Source organism: Natrix helvetica, assembly GCF_964273705.1.
Source record: "Natrix helvetica genome assembly, chromosome: 1".
Taxonomy (NCBI): domain Eukaryota; kingdom Metazoa; phylum Chordata; class Lepidosauria; order Squamata; family Natricidae; genus Natrix; species Natrix helvetica.
In genome coordinates this window covers 365824526-365842925 of record NC_138548.1, presented here as the reverse complement: position 1 = coordinate 365842925, position 18400 = coordinate 365824526, and the positions used below count along the sequence as shown (strand labels likewise).

Here is an 18400-nt window from a genome sequence, read left to right as displayed (position 1 = left end):
TCGATAAACACTTTTTGGTTAGAGAACTGCCAGTGGATTTCATTCTAAATTCTGATACGATTTCTGTAAATGAGTGTAGAATTATAATGGCTGAGTATTTGATCCTTCATACGTCAAAAAATACAAAGCTAAGGGATAAACAAATAGACGGATTTGAAAAAAGAAAAAAGAAAAGGTTCAGGAAAGAAAAAGAGTGAAAGTGTAAGAAAGAAAGAGGAAAAGAAGGAAACACCCCCCCCCCTCTAATGCCACAGGCTTGCCGGAGGTCTGGATCAAGAGCTTCCTTGAAATGGTGGACAAGGAGCCATTCCGGCCAATTGATCAGCTTACCGGCCAGTCTCTGGAACTCCCATATCAACTCTTTGGGTGGACGACCCACTTGCTTCAGCGCTTTCCTCTGGCTCTCAGCTTCAACTTCATGGGCCATATCCTTCACACCGTCTAGTTCGGGGGCTTCCTCGTCATGTAATTCAGCTATCTACTCTGCCGCCTCTCCCTTGTTCATGCCATCTGTGATCGCTGAGATCAATTCCTGATCAGTTGGATATTGATGGCCATATTGATCAATGTGGGCCCATCCTTAGTTGAGGAAGTACGCTAGGTTCCCGGGCTTCCTTCAAAGGTGGCTCTGAATCGGGGAGGGGAAATGACAGTTGTAGACTGTTGAGCTGGCCCTGTTGGTGGGACTATGAGCAGGGGCTGTCCTTGCATTGGCTGTTGGGCCGGTGCTAGCAGTGGACCTATGGCCTGTGGCTGGACTTCTACCGCTGGCTGAGCTTGTGCCTGCTGCGGGATTAGCACCCAAAGGCCAGACAGGGAATAATGGATGGAAACAGATCAAGGAGGGATTCAAAATTATTCAATTTTGCTTTCACTGTTGACCGTGCAGATATGATATGCCCAATCAACCGGATTTTTGAGGAAGCCAAGGCCTCAGAGTCTTGAACTGGTTGGGAGCATTACTTGGAACCAAGACAAGTAGCTTTATTAAGGGAAAGCAGTGGTAGGGAAATGTGGATGCCTATGAAGTTCTCATAGCTAGGCAGCCTACTGGCCAACCACCCAGAAATGCAAAGGGGAACTTTCTCTGGAATATCAAGATACCAAAAAGAATCTAATCTGCCAATAAAGGAGAAAATGTGTAGCTCACGGTTGAAATGAGGGGTCCTTAGTGCTCTCTGACTTCATTGTTTTGTTGTAGATGTTTCATTACCCAAACTAGGGAACATGATCAGTGCACCAACCAAGCTCAGAGGGCAGTAAGGATCCCTCAATCCAACTATCATCCGCTGTGTCAAATTAAGATCCCGATCAACCAGTATGAATGTAGAAGCAGGGAACCTTTTTCGGTCAAAGACCTCTTATGATGTGATGCAATAATGACAGCTGTCAATGTAGAGTGTGGAAAAAGCTTCTGGGTGAACAATTTGTTTTTCATAGAAGGGCCAGAATGAACGGAAGCAGAAACAAATGCATGGGCAGAAGATATTTTCCTCTATGGTTTGCCATAACATTAAGGTAATGTAAAATTAACAGTTGTACAGTTACTTGCTGAACATGCATATAATTATCTTTGTTGCATGAATAAAAATTACTAACACACTAAAGTGTCTAGATGGCCTGGAAGGGGGGCATATTTCAGCTGATGCTCAGTGGAAGCTGTTTTTTTCAAATATGGATTATTAAAGGTTTGTATGACAAACTAGAAAAAAATAGATAAAGAAGAAAAATGAGATGTTACTTCCACTCTTTTCCATCCTGTTAAATTTTGTTTTGCTCAATGTAGTTAACCTCTGTGTGTCACTGTCAACTCCAAATCTAGTCGCATGTTTTCATAGCAATGGAGCCTTCCGCTTTCCTTGTTTTGCTTTTTCATTTCCTTTCCCTCTTTTCATTTATGGTCTAATGATATATCCCTGCCTTAAATTCTCCAAGGGGCCTAAGCTTCCTAGTCACATTTCTTGAGGGGAATTTCCTACTCAATCCCTATGTAAAAATATGTTTTCCCTCATCATAGTTTAGCTTGATATTCCTTTTTCAGGATCTTCCTTTTCTTTCCTCAGAAGAGGCCGGTGGGGTCTCTGCCCTTTCTCCTCCCCCTTTGCTGAGAGGCTGAGCGGATAAGATGATAAGTAGCAGCTGTACGTATTGAATTAAAGAAATAAAATAAAAATAAATTAAAATCATATTTCTGCCTGTGTCCCATCTGCCTCCCCTTCAGGCCGGAGTTCCCAACAACACAAGCTGGGTTTCCATCAGAGGCTCCTGGTCCTCCTCTTTTGACTGCCTGGCTGTTTCTGACAGGATTTGGACCCTTTTGAGGCCTCCTCCAATCTCTGCTCAGCCTTCAGGGCGGCTGTTCTTGAGGGAAGCGAGTTCAAACCCTCCAGAGAGATTTTTCTCCATCTCCACAGACGGTTCCTGGATAGGAAGGGGAGAAAAATGGCGAAATTGATGCCTCTGAAACGACATAGCCTCTTTCGGGCAGGGAGCCATTGAGAAGGGCCTTTCCTTCAACTCACAAGCCCATCATCCATGCCCTCTCCCTTCCCCTCAGACGGGCTCCTCTTTCCCGCCCTTTCTACACTCCTGCCAGTTTGCGCCAAAGCCACCAGGGGGCGCCCTCTGCCAAGACAAGAGAACTCCCCGTGCTTCCCCATTGGCCCACCGGAGGGCTTTCCATAGGCGGCGACGAAGGGAGTGACGTCACAAACGCTTGCCGCTCTAGGACGCCGCACTCGCTCTCCTTAACCCATGGGGCTCCGCAGGAGGCGGAGAGGCTGCGGAGAGTCTGGCGGGGGGAGATCCAGACGTGACCCGGGTGAGTTGGGGGCTCTTCCCGGGCAAAGGGAGGCGGAGGAGGGAGAGACCCGCGCCCAACCCCGGGTCCCATATTCCCCAACCGCTCTCTCCCTGCAGGGGGAAAGGGGAATCCCAGGAAGGCGGAGGTGACCCGGGGAGGAGCCCGAGTGGGGGCAGCGGAGGGTCGGCCTTGCAGGGTCCCAGCAGGAGAGGAGAGAAGCCGGGCGAGGAGGAGGCAGGATTCGCACCAGGCTCCCCGAGGGCCCCATCCTGTCTCCGGAGGGGGAGAGAAGCGGGGCGGCCTCTCCAGCTGCCTCCTTCCCGGCCCTGCGCTGGGATGAGCCGCTTGGGGTTGGTTGGGTGAAGGTTCTTCAGTGGCTGAATTCCACTTTCCAATTCTTGGCTTTTCTTTTTCCTTCCATCTCAGATGCAGAAACCTGAAATCTTTGCAAGGCAAAAGTTTCTCATGGGCAAAAGAAAAAGGAGGGATCCGTCCTGGAGCCCCAGAAATTCCCCTGTGAAGGAAAAGGCACCTGGAGACCCACCAGAGTCCTTGGACCCACCTGGAGTTGCTCTGCAGGACAGAGAAAGGATGGAGACACAACCTTTGGCCAAGGAGGGAAGCGGAAAAGGTCCTTCAGCTGCTCAGCCTGGGAAGGGGGGGAAGCCCTGGACAAGGACTGGGCAGAAGATCCTGGAGGAGGAAACCATCCGCCCTTCTGAAGTTCAGCCGCAGAATTTCATCCAACACTGGGAGGCTGAAGGTCCCCGAGGATTTTGCAGCCGACTCCATGACTTTAGTAGGCGATGGCTGAGATCCGAAAAGTCCACCAAAGCCCAGTTGCTGGACCTGGTGGTTCTGGAGCAGTTCCTGGCTCTTTTGCCCCCGGAGATGGAGGGTTGGGTGCGGGAGTGTGGAGCAGAGAGCAGCTCCCAGGCGGTGGCCCTGGTGGAAGGCTTCTTCCTGAGCCAGGCAGAGGAGCAGAAGGAGCAGGTCGAGTTGCAGGTGAGAGACTTTAGGGAGCTCAAAAGGAAATAGATTATGTGTTTGAATGCTTCACCCCTCCTTCCAATACTTCTCTGACATTCATAATATGTGATACTGTCCCACCAATTCTTGTACGAAATTGTTCCATTGTTTTCTGACTCAACCACATTGATGGATATTGGAGGCTTTGAGGTTGTGTTCCGAATATAAGAATCCACTTTACTTCATGTGATGTACATTTATTCTGCTTCTTCTTTCCTTCCTCCTATTGGAAGTCCTGCACTGTGGAGGTCAGAGATCCTGAGGGAAAGAAGAACCCATCAAATCCCCCTCAGGAGCTGTTTTTCAGGAGGATCCCTTGGAAAGATCAAAGTCAGGACATCCCAGGAGGTAATTGAAGATCCTCCGATTACCCATCTGTCTTTCCTTCGCTCTCTCTTCTATTCTGTACAATATCTCCTCCTATTTATACTTCTCCCCGCTAACTGCATCTGCTGATAATCAGCCAGCGACCCTCTTTAGGTGAGGTCCACCTGAAGGGGCGTGTTGAGAAATTTGCGGATTTTCTGGAAGACATAATCGCTCAACTTCGTTCCCAATTAAATGCTGGCACGGTTGCTGGTCCGGTGGAAGCCCTTGAGGCAGGTTCTTGCTCTGTTATCTGGGAACGGGTTGACCCTGTCGCTCCTGAGGAAGTAGACAGGATCCTAGAGAGTATGCGTGCAAGCACCTGTGTTTTAGACCTACGTCCCACCTGGTAGGTGACAGGTGGGTGGACTCTGGCGGTGATTAATGCTTCCCTACAGGAGGGGGTAGTGCCCCAGCACTTTAAGGAGGCTGCGTTCCACCCTCTTCTTAAGAAGCTATCGCTGTATTCCAGCCTGTTGGATAATTTTTGACCTGTCTTCCATGGGAAAGGTGGTTGAGAAGGTGGTTGCGCGGCAGCTCCAGAGATTTCTGGATGAAACGGATTATCGGGACCCCTATCAGTCAGGATTCAGGGCTGGATTTGGGACATAAATGACAATGGTCGCGCTTCTGGATGTTCTCTGGTAGCGCATCCATCCTTCCTCTACCTGACGTCTCGGTGACTTTCAATACCATCGACCTTGGTATTATTCTCCTGAGGCAGTTTCAGGGGATGCGAGTGGGAGGCCTTGTGCTATCCTGGCTCACTTCCTTCCTCTGCGGCTGCTCTCAGTCAGCGTTAATAGGAGGGGAGAGATCCAGTCCTCATCCACTGCTTTGCAGTATTCCACAGGACTCAATACTCTCTCCACTCCTGTTCAACATTTATATGAAATCTCTGGGTGAGATAATCTGTCAGCATGGACGAAGATATCATCAATATGCTGATGATACTCAGCTGTGTGTCTGAGTGGTGGGTTAAGTGATGCTGTGTCCTCCCTCTCGCAGTGCCTGGAGGCTGTGAGGGGCTGGATGGGGAGCAACAGGTTGAAAGTAAACCCTAGGAAGACCAAGTGTCTCTGTGTTTGGGGTTCGCTGGCCAAGGGCTAATTGCCACCGCTGGTCTCCCCAAACCCACCAGAGTGGGGAGGCAGGGAATGCAGGTCCCATCACCTAGGGCAGTGATGGCTAACCTTTTTCCCATCGCGTGCCAAAAGCGGGGGGAGTTCAAGGGGGGGCGTGCTAGGGCGTGCCCACACCTATAATACTAGGTGTGCGATACCCCTTGCACATGCCCGTGTGACCTCCCCTCCGTCCGCTTTTGGCTCAAGATTGACCCATTTTTCACCCTTCCCAGTTCCAGAGGCTTTCTAAGAGCCTGGGTAGGACAAAAATGGCATCTCCTGCCAGCACCACCCCCTGGAGGCTCTCCGGAGGGCGAAAAACGGAACTATGGGCAAACCGGAAGTCACTTTCCTGAACTTCCGGTTTTCCCGTAGGACCATATTTTTGCCCTCCAGAGACTTCAGGAGGTTTCCCTGAAGCCTCAGGAGGGTGAAAAACGGACGAAAATGAAGGATGAAGTCAGCTGGCCAGAGTGCGCATGTGCTCTGGTGCTTAAAAGGCAACGTCTCGCGTGCCCTAACAAATGGCTCCGCGTGCCATAGGTTCACCATCACGGCACTAGGGAGGTAAACCTGGTGAGATCCAGAAGAAGGGCCTTCCCCATGGCAGCTCCCTCTCTCTGGAACATCATCTCCCCAGAGATTAGACTGTCCCGCACTCTAGCACTTTTCCGGAAGGCGTTGAAGACCTGGTTCTGCCAGCGAGCCTCGGGAACCCAGAGCACCATTGATCCCATTCAAATGGCACCTTTGAGGTGTGCTGTAGTTGGGGCAGGGGGGTGGGAGTGATTTTATTTTTTTAATGTATTATATAACTCTTTTTGTATTCGTTTTATCATTTTAATATGGGTTTTACCTTTGTAAGCTGCCTTGAGTTGCCATGTGCAAGTAAGCGGCGTATAAATTGCTAAAATAAATAAAATAAATATTTTGTTAATTATTTTGAAATTATTTATTCCTTACAGAGAAACAAAGAATGGATTTTGTTGGTTTTTATAACGGCGATCAAGCAGCGGTTGAACCTCCAAATCAAGTAAGAAAGGGAAAAGTTATTAGATTTGTATTCTTGCCTTTCGGAAGTGAAGTGGGTGTGCAGAGTGCTCTCTCTTTCTATTCCCCCCCCTTTTTTTTCCTTGTTCGTTTCCATCCATTGTTCCTTTCCTGACCTTCAGGTGCTTTGGAAAATAGCTTGAGCCTCTCCACTCTTAGGCAGCCCCTCAAATATGGGAACACTGGTATCATGTCTCCCCTGTTCCTCTTCTTCACTAGATTAGCCATGCCCAGTTCCTGCAACCGTTCATCATATGTTTTAGCTTCCAGTCCCCTAATCATCTTGGTTGCTCTTCTCTGCACTTTTTTCTAGTCTCAAGATCTTTTTACACCATGGCAACTAGTACTGGATGCAATATTCCTAAGTGTGGTCTTACCGAGGCATTATAAAGTGGTACTAACACTTCATGTGGTCTTGATTCTATCCCTCCCTTAAGGCAGCCTATGATTCTCTTGGGGTTTTGTTACCAACCGTAGCATACTGCTGGTTCACGTTTAAGTGATTGTCCACCAGGACTCCAAAATCCCTGTTCCACTTACTACTTTTAAGCCAGGTATCACCTATTCTATTCTCGTGCATTTAGGTTTTCTCTCCTAAATGTAGCACATTACAATTCTCACCACTGAATTTCATTTCGTTAGAAGGTACCAATCTGTCAATCCTTTTATATCTCGAACTTATCTTGTGGAATATTGTTATTCCTGTCAATTTGGTCTTGACTGCAAATTTGAGGAGTTCCCCTTCTATCCCCTTGTATAAATCATTGATGAAGATGAACAGACATTGCGAATGCTCCTGTTCTTTTCTTTTTCTCATGTTCAGGAGAGTCTGGTGTGCTTTGAGGATGTGGCTGTGTATTTCTCTGAGGAGGAATGGTCTCAGCTAGATCCTGAGCAGAAAGCGCTGCATTCAGAAGTCATGCTTGAAAACCATAGGAATGTGGTCTCTCTGGGTAAGAGTTTTCTAGTCCCCAATCAGAGACTTCAAGAAGACAGATTATAGTTAGCTTTTATTTAAAAATCACTAATCAGTTACTGTATTTTTTGGAGTATAAGACGCACCAAAATTTTGAGGAGGTAAATTTAAAAAAAAAGTTTTTGCCCTCCCCAGCTCCCAGGAGCCCTCTGCAGGAATCCCAAACATCTGCACGCTCCGTTTTTTAGTGAAAAATGGGGCATGCAGAGAGTTTGGGAGGCCTGCAAAGTGCTCCTGGGGAGGGCAAAAATGCAACGTGTGGGGCTTGATCTTCTTAAAGAGTAAGGCTTTTATCTATCTCAAATCCACTTTTCTCTACCCCTCCCACGGCAGGGCAGGACTAAACAGCTCTCTCCGTGCTTTATTGTTTTTCCCCTTCCCTCGGACTGGCGGTGACGGTGAGCCGTTTGGCCCAAAGAGCAGCAGTCGGCTCGCTTCTTCTCTTCAGCTAGGAGGGAAAGACATGCGGTCTGCTGCTGTGCTTGGCTGGAAATAGCCCATTGGATGAGAAGGGGTGGGGATAGATTCCATTTGGATTAAAGGTTCCTCGTGGCGGCGCCTGAGCGGCCAACGGGAAGCATAAAGGAAACGAGGCTGCCTCGTCTCTCTCTCACACACACACACCAGATCCACTCGGATCTGTCAGCAAAGAGATACGGTAGCTGGGCTCATTAGCAGCAGTAGCAATAAGCACTGCATGACAGATCCAGAGAGATTGGGGTGGGGTGGGTGTTCTGACTCCCCTCCGTCCAGTAACGAATGCTGACACAGGCTCAGCTGGATGCCATACTTTATTGACAGGACTATAATCTTGGTGTCTGAAAGCCCAAACACGACTCACAGATAAAAACCTTTGCAGCAACCAAAACTCCGACAGATACAGATAACAGCTTCTCCAGCGTGTTACAAATGGAAAGCACAAAAGCAGATCAGACCAGACGTACTGCAGACTACTTTGAACGATTGTGTCCTGCAAGAAATCTCCTCCCAAAATCTCTTCTCATATAAGCCCTTGGGAGGGGCCAAGCCACAACCACCTGGGCTTGATTATCTCTGAGGAGCTTGTCTCTGGAGCAGCTGTTGCCGTTGCTTCTCTGCCCTCGTAATCTTGCGTCAGGGACAAACTCCCTTTGATCCTCCCCACTGCTCCATGCCTCAGGCACCTCCTGGTGGCCAACCAGCCTCTCTGGTCCCTGCTCTGAGTCTGAAGTCTGCCCAGGGTCCTCCATCTCTTCCATAGCCGACTCAAGGGCTCGTCGCTATCTGAGTCCCTCAGCAGCTCCAATGGATCCTGCTGGGCCACAACAGGTGGGGGATTGGAAGAAGGGAAGAGAACCAATCTCCTCTGCACAAAGACTTTTCTCAGGACCCTCAATCTCCACTTTCTCTCCGGAAAAAGCTGTTGGCATTGTTGGGATTTTGGCTAGTGAAAGAAGAGCAGGATGGAAAGAACACTTCGGAATGCGGCAGCTGCCAGGCTCCAGGAATACGGCGCTCCTGTATTCCAAAGTTCCCTTTTCATCCCGCGCTTCTTCCATTAGCCAAAATCCCGACGATGCAAGTAGCAATTTTCCAGAGAGAAAGTGGAGATTGAGGGTCCTGAGAAAAGTCTTTATTACTGATAGCTGTTCATTTCCAAGTAGAACTGAAGTAGAATGTTAATTCTCGCCATTTTCTATGCAATTGCAAAAAGATCAAAGATTTCACAGTCCTCCCTTCATGACGATCATTTGTCCTGTTTCAATAGGAGGCAGGTAGTCCTGAACCTATGACCACAATTGAACCTAAAATTTTATTTTGCACAGTAAGACAGTTAACTGAATTTTGCCCCACTCTACGACTTTTCTTGTTGCAGTTGTTAAGTGAATCACTGCAGGTGTTAAGTTACTAACACGGTTGTTAAGTGAATCTGGCTTCCTCCATTGACTTTGCTTGTCTACTGTCATAAGGTTGCAAAATGCCAGATGGTTGCACAAAGTGATCACGTGACTCCAGGACATTGCAACCATCATAAATATGAACCAGTTGCCAAGCATCTGAATTTTGATCATGTGGCCATAGGGATGCTGCAATGGTCATAAGTGAAAAACGGTCTTAAGTCACTTTTTTCAGTGGTGTAACTTTGAATAGTCACTAAATGAACAGTTGTAAGTTGAGGACTACCTGTATGCTGTTGAAGTACTGAAATGTCTTTGTTATATTTTGTAAATGTAAAATGTTTCTGTTCCTCAGCGTCTTGGGTAATGCCTGCACAATTGTGGAATCTTTGTGTTACCCGCAGTTGCCTTGTGATTCCACCAGGGAAAGTACTGAATTTTTGAAGATCCACGTGGATCTCCATCCATGCAGACAATGCCAGAAACTAAACTCTTTGGTGATTCTGTATGAGAGTTAAAAGTGCAATCATTCATTTTCCCCCCCTACCTTTTCCACTTTCAGAAATGGAGGATTACATTTCTAAACTAAAAGATTTTTCTAAACTGGACTTTCAATCAAAGATGGAGGTAATACTTAAAGGAAGACCAACGCCGGAGCTAAAGGGCCTGCTTCAGAGGAATAAACAGACTACCCGCTCTTTCCAAATGGAGTGGTACACGCGAAAAGCCTGGCTGTGTGGATGTTCAGTAAGAAACCGCCTTTTCTGCTTTCCCTGCCTTCTTTTCTCGACTTGCGACAGTGTCTGGACTCAGATGGGATATTGTGACCTGAAGAATTTGCAAAGAAGCCTCATCGTACATGAGCAGTCGGCCACCCACATACATAGTCAGATCGCGCTAAAAACGTTCGACATGCCCAGTTTAGACATAACTTTAGACGAACAATGCAGACTCAACATCAACATCCACAATGCTAAGGTAAAGGAAAACCGAGAGGTTTTAAAAGATCTCATCAATGTCACCTGCTTCCTCGCCAAACAACAGCTGGCATTTCGTGGAAATGATGAAAGTACAGACTCTACCAATCGTGGAAACTACGTTGAACTCTTACATGCTTTTGCTGAGAAAGATGACAGGCTAGCTAAACATTTGAAAACATCCACTGTATTTTCCGGCTTGTCAAACAGAATGCAGAACGATTTAATTGAAGCGATCAGTGATGTCATTAGAAATGACATTAAAAAAGAGATCAGTGCAACTCCATTTGTTGCTGTAGAAGTAGACGAGACCACAGATGTCACAAACCAAGCTCAGCTTTCTGTCATACTGCGGTATGTGGCTATGACTGATGCCAAATGTGAGGTGAAGGAGGCGTTTTTGGGATTTGATGATGTGAGTGAGGAGAGACGCGCTCCCGCAATTGCTGAGTATATCCTGAGAGTGTTGGAGAAGTATGACTGTGTTGGAAAGCTTGTAGCTCAGACCTACGATGGGGCCGCTGTAATGGCATCAGAACTTAATGACGTGCAAGCTAAAATAAAAGAAAAAGTGCCCGAAGCCATGTTCACACACTGTTATGCACACAATCTAAACTTGGTGCTTTTGCATTCAGCAAAGTGCATGCCGGAGTGTCGCACATTTTTTAAAACAGCTGAGGGACTAGCGTCATTTTTCAGCAATTCCACAAAGCGCACTCGCTTGCTGGATGATGTTGTTAAGCACCGTTTACCCAGAGCAGCGCCCACAAGATGGAGTTCTAACTCTAGGCTGGTGCAGACAATAAGCATGCACCAAAATGATCTGCGCGCGTTATTTCATGTCATCCTAGAAAATCCTGACAACTGGGACAATGACACTCTAATGATGGCAGCAGGATACGATCGGTGGCTGTCAAAACCATCAACATGCTTTCTCCTTATGGCATATGAGGACATTTTCAATGAAACTGACACACTTTTTAAAGTACTGCAAAACCAAGTGATGGACATTGAATATTGTCTTGCATGCATCCGCAACACCTTTACAGCTCTTGAGCGCATGAAACTGGAGTTCAACAGTTTATATGATCGATTTGAGAAGAAATGCAGCTCACTTGGCCTGACAGGGACTGGATGTAGAGAGTCGGTTATGTCTGAACAAAAACGAGTGTTTTGTAACATTTTGGAGAACATAAGCCATCAAATGCAGGCTAGGTTTGATCATTTTGGTGAGTTGACTTTCTTTGGTTTGGTGGATTGCGCAAAATTTAGTGAAATGTCCCGACGTTTTGATGACACGAAACTGCAGAGCCTTTCAAAATATGCCAGATTTTTTGACTTTGTGAAACTGAAGGCGGATCTCGTTGGACTGTACAGCTCACAAGTGATCAGGGATACATGTAAATCTCCTGCACAGCTTCTTAGCTTTTTGGCCCAGAAAGATCTCATTCAGACTGTTCCTCAGGCCACAAAGTTGTTCCAGCTTGTGCTCACTGTTCCAGCTACGAAAGTATCGGTGGAGCGGTCATTCTCAGCACTGAAGAGACTAAAAACATACAGTCGGAACAAGACCGATCAAGGACGACACTCTTCCCTGGCCGTGATCGCCATTGAGACAGAGAGACTTTTAAAATTAAAAGAAGACAATGAAAAATTCTACCAGCAAGTTATAGATGCTTTTGTTCAGAAGGAGCGGCGGATGGACTTCATTTATAAGTAATGGTAAGACCCATAATAACTTCATTTTTTTTCAATTAAATGTGCCTTTTTTTTTTTCAAAAAAATTTATTGGTTTTTTAAAACATTTATAGGGAAAAAGGTAGGTGGAATGGTGTACAAATTTTGGCAGTTGCAAGTGTGGCAGACGCCCCCTCCCTCCAAACTCATTAAGTACATCTAAGTATGAAACATTAATACATGATCATATAAAATCAGCATATTAATTCTAGAAACATTTTCAATCAATTTATATATTATAATATAAAGTCTGCATATAAATTCATTATTACTTTCGGTCTGTTTATAACAATGTGTTTTTCTTATTCATTTTTGTGATCTGAGCTTTCTTGGTATTGCTCCTTCTCCCCCCGCTGGCAGAGCTCCGGCCCCTCCCGTGTCCTGTATAACCGTTGTAGAGTCTTCTGTTTTTTCTAGGTTCGCTTTGTTTTTTTCCATAAAGGCCTGTGCCTCTATGGGTGTATTGATTCTAATTCTTGTCTCCTCCCAGAATATCAGCATACTTTCAGGCATCAACCATCTAAACCACACCCCCTTCTGGTATAATTTATTCGCCAATTGCGAATAATTTTTCCTTTTCTCCCTAATTTTTTGGGGGATCTGCTTCAAGATGGTTATCTCCCTGTCGTGATATGTCAATGCTTGCCCCCTTTGTACACCCAGAATTTCGTCTCTTGTGCTTTTCCTAAGGAATTTAATATGGACCTCCCTGGGTACATTGTGTGTTCTGGCATATGCTGAATTCACTCTATAAACCAGATCTATCTCCCATTCCATCTGTTGTTTATCTTTATGTATGTATTCAGCTAAAATATTAGTCATAATGTCCCTTATATTTTCCCCATCCGCTTCTATAACATTTTGAAATCTAAGATAAAAGGACATTCTCTCAAACTCTGTTTTCATTTGTTGGATATCAAGTTCTTTGTTTCCCTTCTGCAATGCTTCTACCCCCCCCCCCCCTCGCCTCTGCCACCCCACCCTCCACAAGGTCCAGTCTCCGTGAGTTCTTATAAATTTGGACTTGATTCTCTTTAATTTCTTCCTTCATTTCCTTTAATTGTTTCTTAATTTCTTCCTGGCCCTGTATAAGTTGCTGGAGCATTTGTTGCAAATCCATCTCTGTACTCTTAGGTTGCATCAGTTCTGTAATCTTTGACTGTGTGGCAGGACTGGATGTTGCAGATGTCGGTGCAGAAGTAGCAAAGCCAGGTTTTCCAGGGGGTGGTCTTTTTGGAGACATAGTTTATAAAGTAGAGAGATCAGTCAGTATAGAGAATGGACAGCTGGAGAAGTAGAGCAGACAGATGAGTCCAGGAGGCAGAAGATCCAGGCAGATGGGAGTTCCTTTAGTCAGTCTAGCAATAGAGAGGAATTTTCCCCCCAGGAAGTTCAAGAAATAACAATCCACAAGAGAGTCTTCTGGGTGACACGGAGACAAAGACCGGAAGCCTGAATTTTAAAGGTGGAGTCAGGTTTCATAGTTCATGAAGACAACGGAAGTGTGCCATCTTGCCCTGCCAGCTTTGGGCTCAGAGGCATAGTAAAGTTTTAAAAAGTTCACAAAGTTCTCAGGTCATCAATAAGTCCTGGAGCTAAATCCAGTGAAAATCACTTATACAGGGGTGAGGCATCATTGGTTGGCTCTCCCCCGTCCTCCTTCCCCTGGGGGCAAAGCAAAATTTTCTCAAGCCGCTTGTCCAAGGGGGGGGGGGAATCCCCCTCCCTCCAGCCGCACCTCCAAGGAAATCTGAAAGTTTAGCTTTAAAATTGCTGAAAAGTCCATCAGATCAAAAGAAAGGGAATGAAGAGAGGAAGCATCTCACCACACCGCCGCTGCTTCGTTCAATTTTGCATCGTCTGATCAGCCTGGAGCGAGACGCACGCGCGCCCTCCGAGACTGCTCCTCGATGCCTGGAGCAAAGCGGAGAAGCCCCCACCAGCCACCGCCGATGCCAGGGTCCTCCGCGAGCCGCTCCTTTGGCAGGACGCCTCTCCGGGGCGTCCTGTGCCCCCCCAGCGACGGGGAAGCCCACCGGGGAGCGGGAGAGGGCAAGGAACTTGCCCGTCGCTGTAGCCGCCGGAACCGGAAGTGATTTAAATGTGCCTTTTTGTGTGCTACAGTATGTGTAAAGAATGCTGATATGAGACCTTAAACATAACCCTTTAACTGCTGCCAATCAAATATTGGATAAGATAATTTGTAGGATTTTAATGTTTGTAACTCTGATTGTGATGACATCAGTGCCTCACCAGCCATAAACCTCACCGCACGTCACTGGCCTCCTTATACCAAAGCCTTTGAGTAACTGGGAAAGAAAGCCGTGCTTTTCGGGTGGCAGTTTTTGGCAGGTTGCAAGCTTGGCTTTCTTTCCCAGTTACTCAAAGTCTTTGGTATACTCTGCCCTCGCCCTCCTCCTCCTGCAAGTGAAAGGTGGCTCGGAGATTTGGCGAGCAGCTCAGGGAAGACAATGGCCACAATGACTTCTCTCCCCAGCAATATGAGGAGCTGCTGCCACCACCTGAGCCCTTCCGGGAGTTGAGCGGGAGCCCCGAAAGCTAAACGTCTCTCCTTTCCAGCCATCACAATCTCTGCAGCGCCTGCTTCACCTGCCCCTTTTCCAGACGACCCAGGCGACAACATTCGTAGTATGAGACGCACCCAGATTTTCACCCTCTTTTTTGGAGTAAAAAGGTGTGTTTTATACTCCAAAAAATACGATAATGTCTACTGGAAAGGAGAAGGAAAGTATCTGACCTTCTGGTACTCCAAGGAAGGAAAGAATAAATGTTTCTTTGCTTAGATGCTTTTGGGCGGTTTCTTATCTGTATTCTTTCATTTCTCTTTGAACTTATCTGTGGAGGCTGAGAAGAATGGGATGTGCTTTTATGTATCCTCTGGAGGTCATGTGAGAAGAATGTGTTGTCATTTGTCCTCTGAAACCTCCAAAATTGTGTGAGAACACAACTTTCACTCTCAGGCCATGGAAGAGCATTCTCCCAATCCAATTCAAGAAGAACGGCTTCATTAAGTGTGACTCAAGCATCCTAGAGTACAGGTGATCTCCGAGTTCTGGCAGTTCACTTAGTGACCATTCCAAGATACGACCTAGCCCTCTCCCAAGTTCTTAAGACTCAGTCCTGAAATAAGGAATGTTACAGTACCACGGCCCTCATTCCCATTACAAATGACAGCAGAGGCATTGCAACAACAATCACAATACTTGTACTCCCCCCCCTGCTGGGACTTACATTATTCAAAAAGAAATTCACTGTCAGCGTTCCAAATATCATCCAAAATTAAATCAGATTTCAAGGCAAATCTTTCCTCAAAGTTCCAATTTATTAATAGAGACATGTTGGTACATCTGTGGGAACCCGAATCTGAAAGCTTCCTGGGTTCCCACCCAGTTGAAAGTTCAAAATCTTGCCCCCACACCCACAAGTCCATCACACGGTCCAATGTTCCTCTGCCACGCTGGCATTTCCACCCATCTAGTTCCAGTCAGGTGCAGAGGTGGGGAGACAAAAGATGACCTTGGGCTTCTAGAAAGGAATTTTTTATTTTGAAAACAAACACATTCTACTCCTTACTATTCCCCCCCTCCCTATTCCCTGCTAATGAAACAGCATAGAAAAAATAATAGAAAGTGTGGCAGGCCAAAGATCCTAAAAGGAATATGACTGCAGGCCTGACATTCACTTGACTTTGTACAGTTTGATCTTTTTCTCTAACCTTATCATTTTCATTTCTCTTTTGCTTTGTAGGTAATAATGGGCAGGAGAATCAAAATTCCTGTAAACTGTTCCAAGTGATCAATGCTAAAGATGGAATGGAGAAGTTTGGAATTCGAATAGAATTTGAAAGCCGTGAGAAAAACCAGTCAAATAATTGGAGTCAGGAAAGCTCATCTTCCGCTGATGCTCCGATGCAAGATTTTGTTGCCCAACAAGAGAAACCATTTGTTTTTGTTACAACTCAAAAAGTGATTGACACAAAAGAGAAGCCATATAAATGTTTGGAATGTGGAAAAGGTTTTAGAAGCAGCGGGCATTTTACTTGCCAAAAAAGGATTCACACTGGGGAAAAGCCATATAATGCATGGAGTGTGGTAACAGGCTCAGACATTATAGTAATCTTATTTCCCATAAAAGGATCCACTCAGGAGAGAAACCATATAAATGCATGGAGTGTGGAAAGACCTTTGCACAAAAAGGTTGTCTTATATCCCATAAGATGATCCACTCAGAGGAGAAGCCGTATAAATGCATGGAATGTGGAATGACCTTTGTTCAAAGATATCATCTTATTCGCCTAACACGATCCATACGGGAGAAGCCGTAAAAATGCATGGAGTGCGGAAAGACTTTTGCTCAAAAATGTACACTTACTTCCCATAAAAGGATCCCTGAGAAATGCATGGAATGTGGAAAGACCTTTGTTCAAAGAGGTAATCTTATTCACCATAACACAATCCACACATGCTTGGAAGAAGCTATATAGCAATAGCAATTCCGCTTAGCACTCCACAATGCTTTACAGCACTCTCTGAGCAGTTTACAAAATCAGCACATGGTCCCCAGCAATCTGGGTCCTCATTTTACCCACTGCAGGAGGATGAAAGCTGAATCAATCATGACACTGTCAGAATCAAACTCCTGGCTGTTGTGGGCTGCTGACTGACCACAGTTTTACTTTTTTGGAGTTACTATTTTTTCAATGCCCTGATAGCGATTTTTGAATAGTTGTGTAAAAAAAGTGCTGCTTGTACTCATTTATTAAAACATAGAACAGTTCTAGTGTTGTGGAAATGCCTTTCTGTCTGTTCCAACCTTCCTCCACACAATGAGCATTAAAGCAAGTAGTGTCAACTCTCAAAACGACTCTAGCTGAAGCCATATTTTTCTTGCTTCGTTTCTTAGTTGCCATACTTATTGGGGGCGGGGGGAATTTATGGAATGTAGAATGTTTTCCTCCAATGTGCCAGACATAACAACGATAAGGCTGCTGAGAACCAAGGCCAAATCACCATGCCCAACAATGGCAGGAGGGAGTGCTGAGAAGTTCATCTGTTTGGTTGGCTAACATGACCTGTTACACGAGATGGGTGGACAGTATCTATTCTTTACTTATACCAAAATGCGGGAATTATTCCATTTTGCTTTCACTGTTGACCGTGCATTACTCGGAAACAAGACAAGTAGCTTTATTAAGGGAAAGCAGTGGTAGGGAAATGTGGATGCCTATGAAGTTCTCATAGCTAGGCAGCCTACTGGCCAACCAAGACAATCCCTGATTTATTAAGTAACCAATCAAAGTTACACGCTAACATTGGAAATGATCGCTCAAGAAGGATGATCTTTGGAAAGCAATGGGAACCAAAATAACATGAAAGTAAGAACTACTTTAACTACTATATATGTATATGTGTTGTATTTGTGCTCATAAATGAATAAAGGGAGACTAGTATAGATCTAATTCTAGCCATACCCTTACTGGGATTTGAACCTGGACTGTATTACATGTTAGCTAGATGTATTAGCCACTAAGCCACAGGCTCTCCTTATCAGCTGAGCCAGGGAAATAGGTATGTATTGTGTCACAACCCCTGGTATGCCCAAATATGGGAGGGAGCTCAATACATCTGTCTAACATGTAATAGAGCCCAGGTTCAAATCCCAGTAAGGGTATGGCTATCTGATGAGAGCTAAATAGCTTGAAATAGATCTATACTAGTCTCCCTTTATTTATTTATCAGCACAAATACAAAGGCAACATTAAAAATAAAAATATGGTTTTCTGTCTGAATGGTCTCCCGGAGCTGAGTCGAACGACAAAGGGGAAGCAGTGAGCTCTCTCCCATATTTGGGCATACCAGGGGTTGTAACACACACACACACACACACACTGGTTTTGTTGTATTCGGGTCTTTTCCCGTGTAAGATTGAGATTGCCTTTGCAACGTTTCAGCGAGATTGCACTCGCCATCTTCAGGCTGTGGTCTTTGGCTTAAAATGGGAACGGAGCTGCCGTCTTTCTGTAAATCTTGGTGGGAGGGGATGGGGTGCTGGCTTTGTTTCGGTAAGTGGAATGATTGGTTGTGTGGTTGTATCATGATTGGTAGATTGGTGCTGATTGGTGCTGGCTGTGTGTTCCTTGTTCTTTTGTATTGTAACGGCCTGGATGGTGGGTGGTTCGTTTGTTGACTAGGGCTGGATTCCAGATGTTTGGTAGGCGGGAGGTATCATCACGTTTATTCATGTTGTGGGGGTGTTTCTCTATTTCGATGGCTTCCATAATTATTCTCGTGTTGAGGTGTTCTGTTTTGGAGATTAACCTGGCTCCTTCAAAATTGATTTCATGTCCTATAGCTTTAATGTGCTGGAAAACGGAGGAAGTTTTTTCTTTTTTCCCTACTGCATTCTTATGTTCTGCGATGCGTGCATTTATTCTCCTGTTT

The 18400-nt window shown here is 45.7% G+C and overlaps 2 protein-coding genes across 2 annotated transcripts in view; one reads left to right on the top strand and one right to left on the bottom strand.

Annotated features, from left to right (window-relative positions):
• Positions 1-18400, bottom strand: part of LOC309384778 (zinc finger MYM-type protein 1-like) — a 194791-nt gene that overhangs the window by 143339 nt on the left and 33052 nt on the right. The gene's annotated exons all lie outside the window — the stretch shown is intronic.
• Positions 3297-15843, top strand: LOC309384777 (zinc finger MYM-type protein 1-like). Its single transcript, XM_081938543.1, has 6 exons — positions 3297-3808; positions 4066-4180; positions 6288-6355; positions 7196-7325; positions 9788-11924; positions 15708-15843. The coding sequence occupies exons 1-5, from the start codon at positions 3395-3397 to the stop codon at positions 11920-11922; spliced, it is 2862 nt and encodes a 953-aa protein (XP_081794669.1). The 5' UTR covers positions 3297-3394; the 3' UTR covers positions 11923-11924; positions 15708-15843.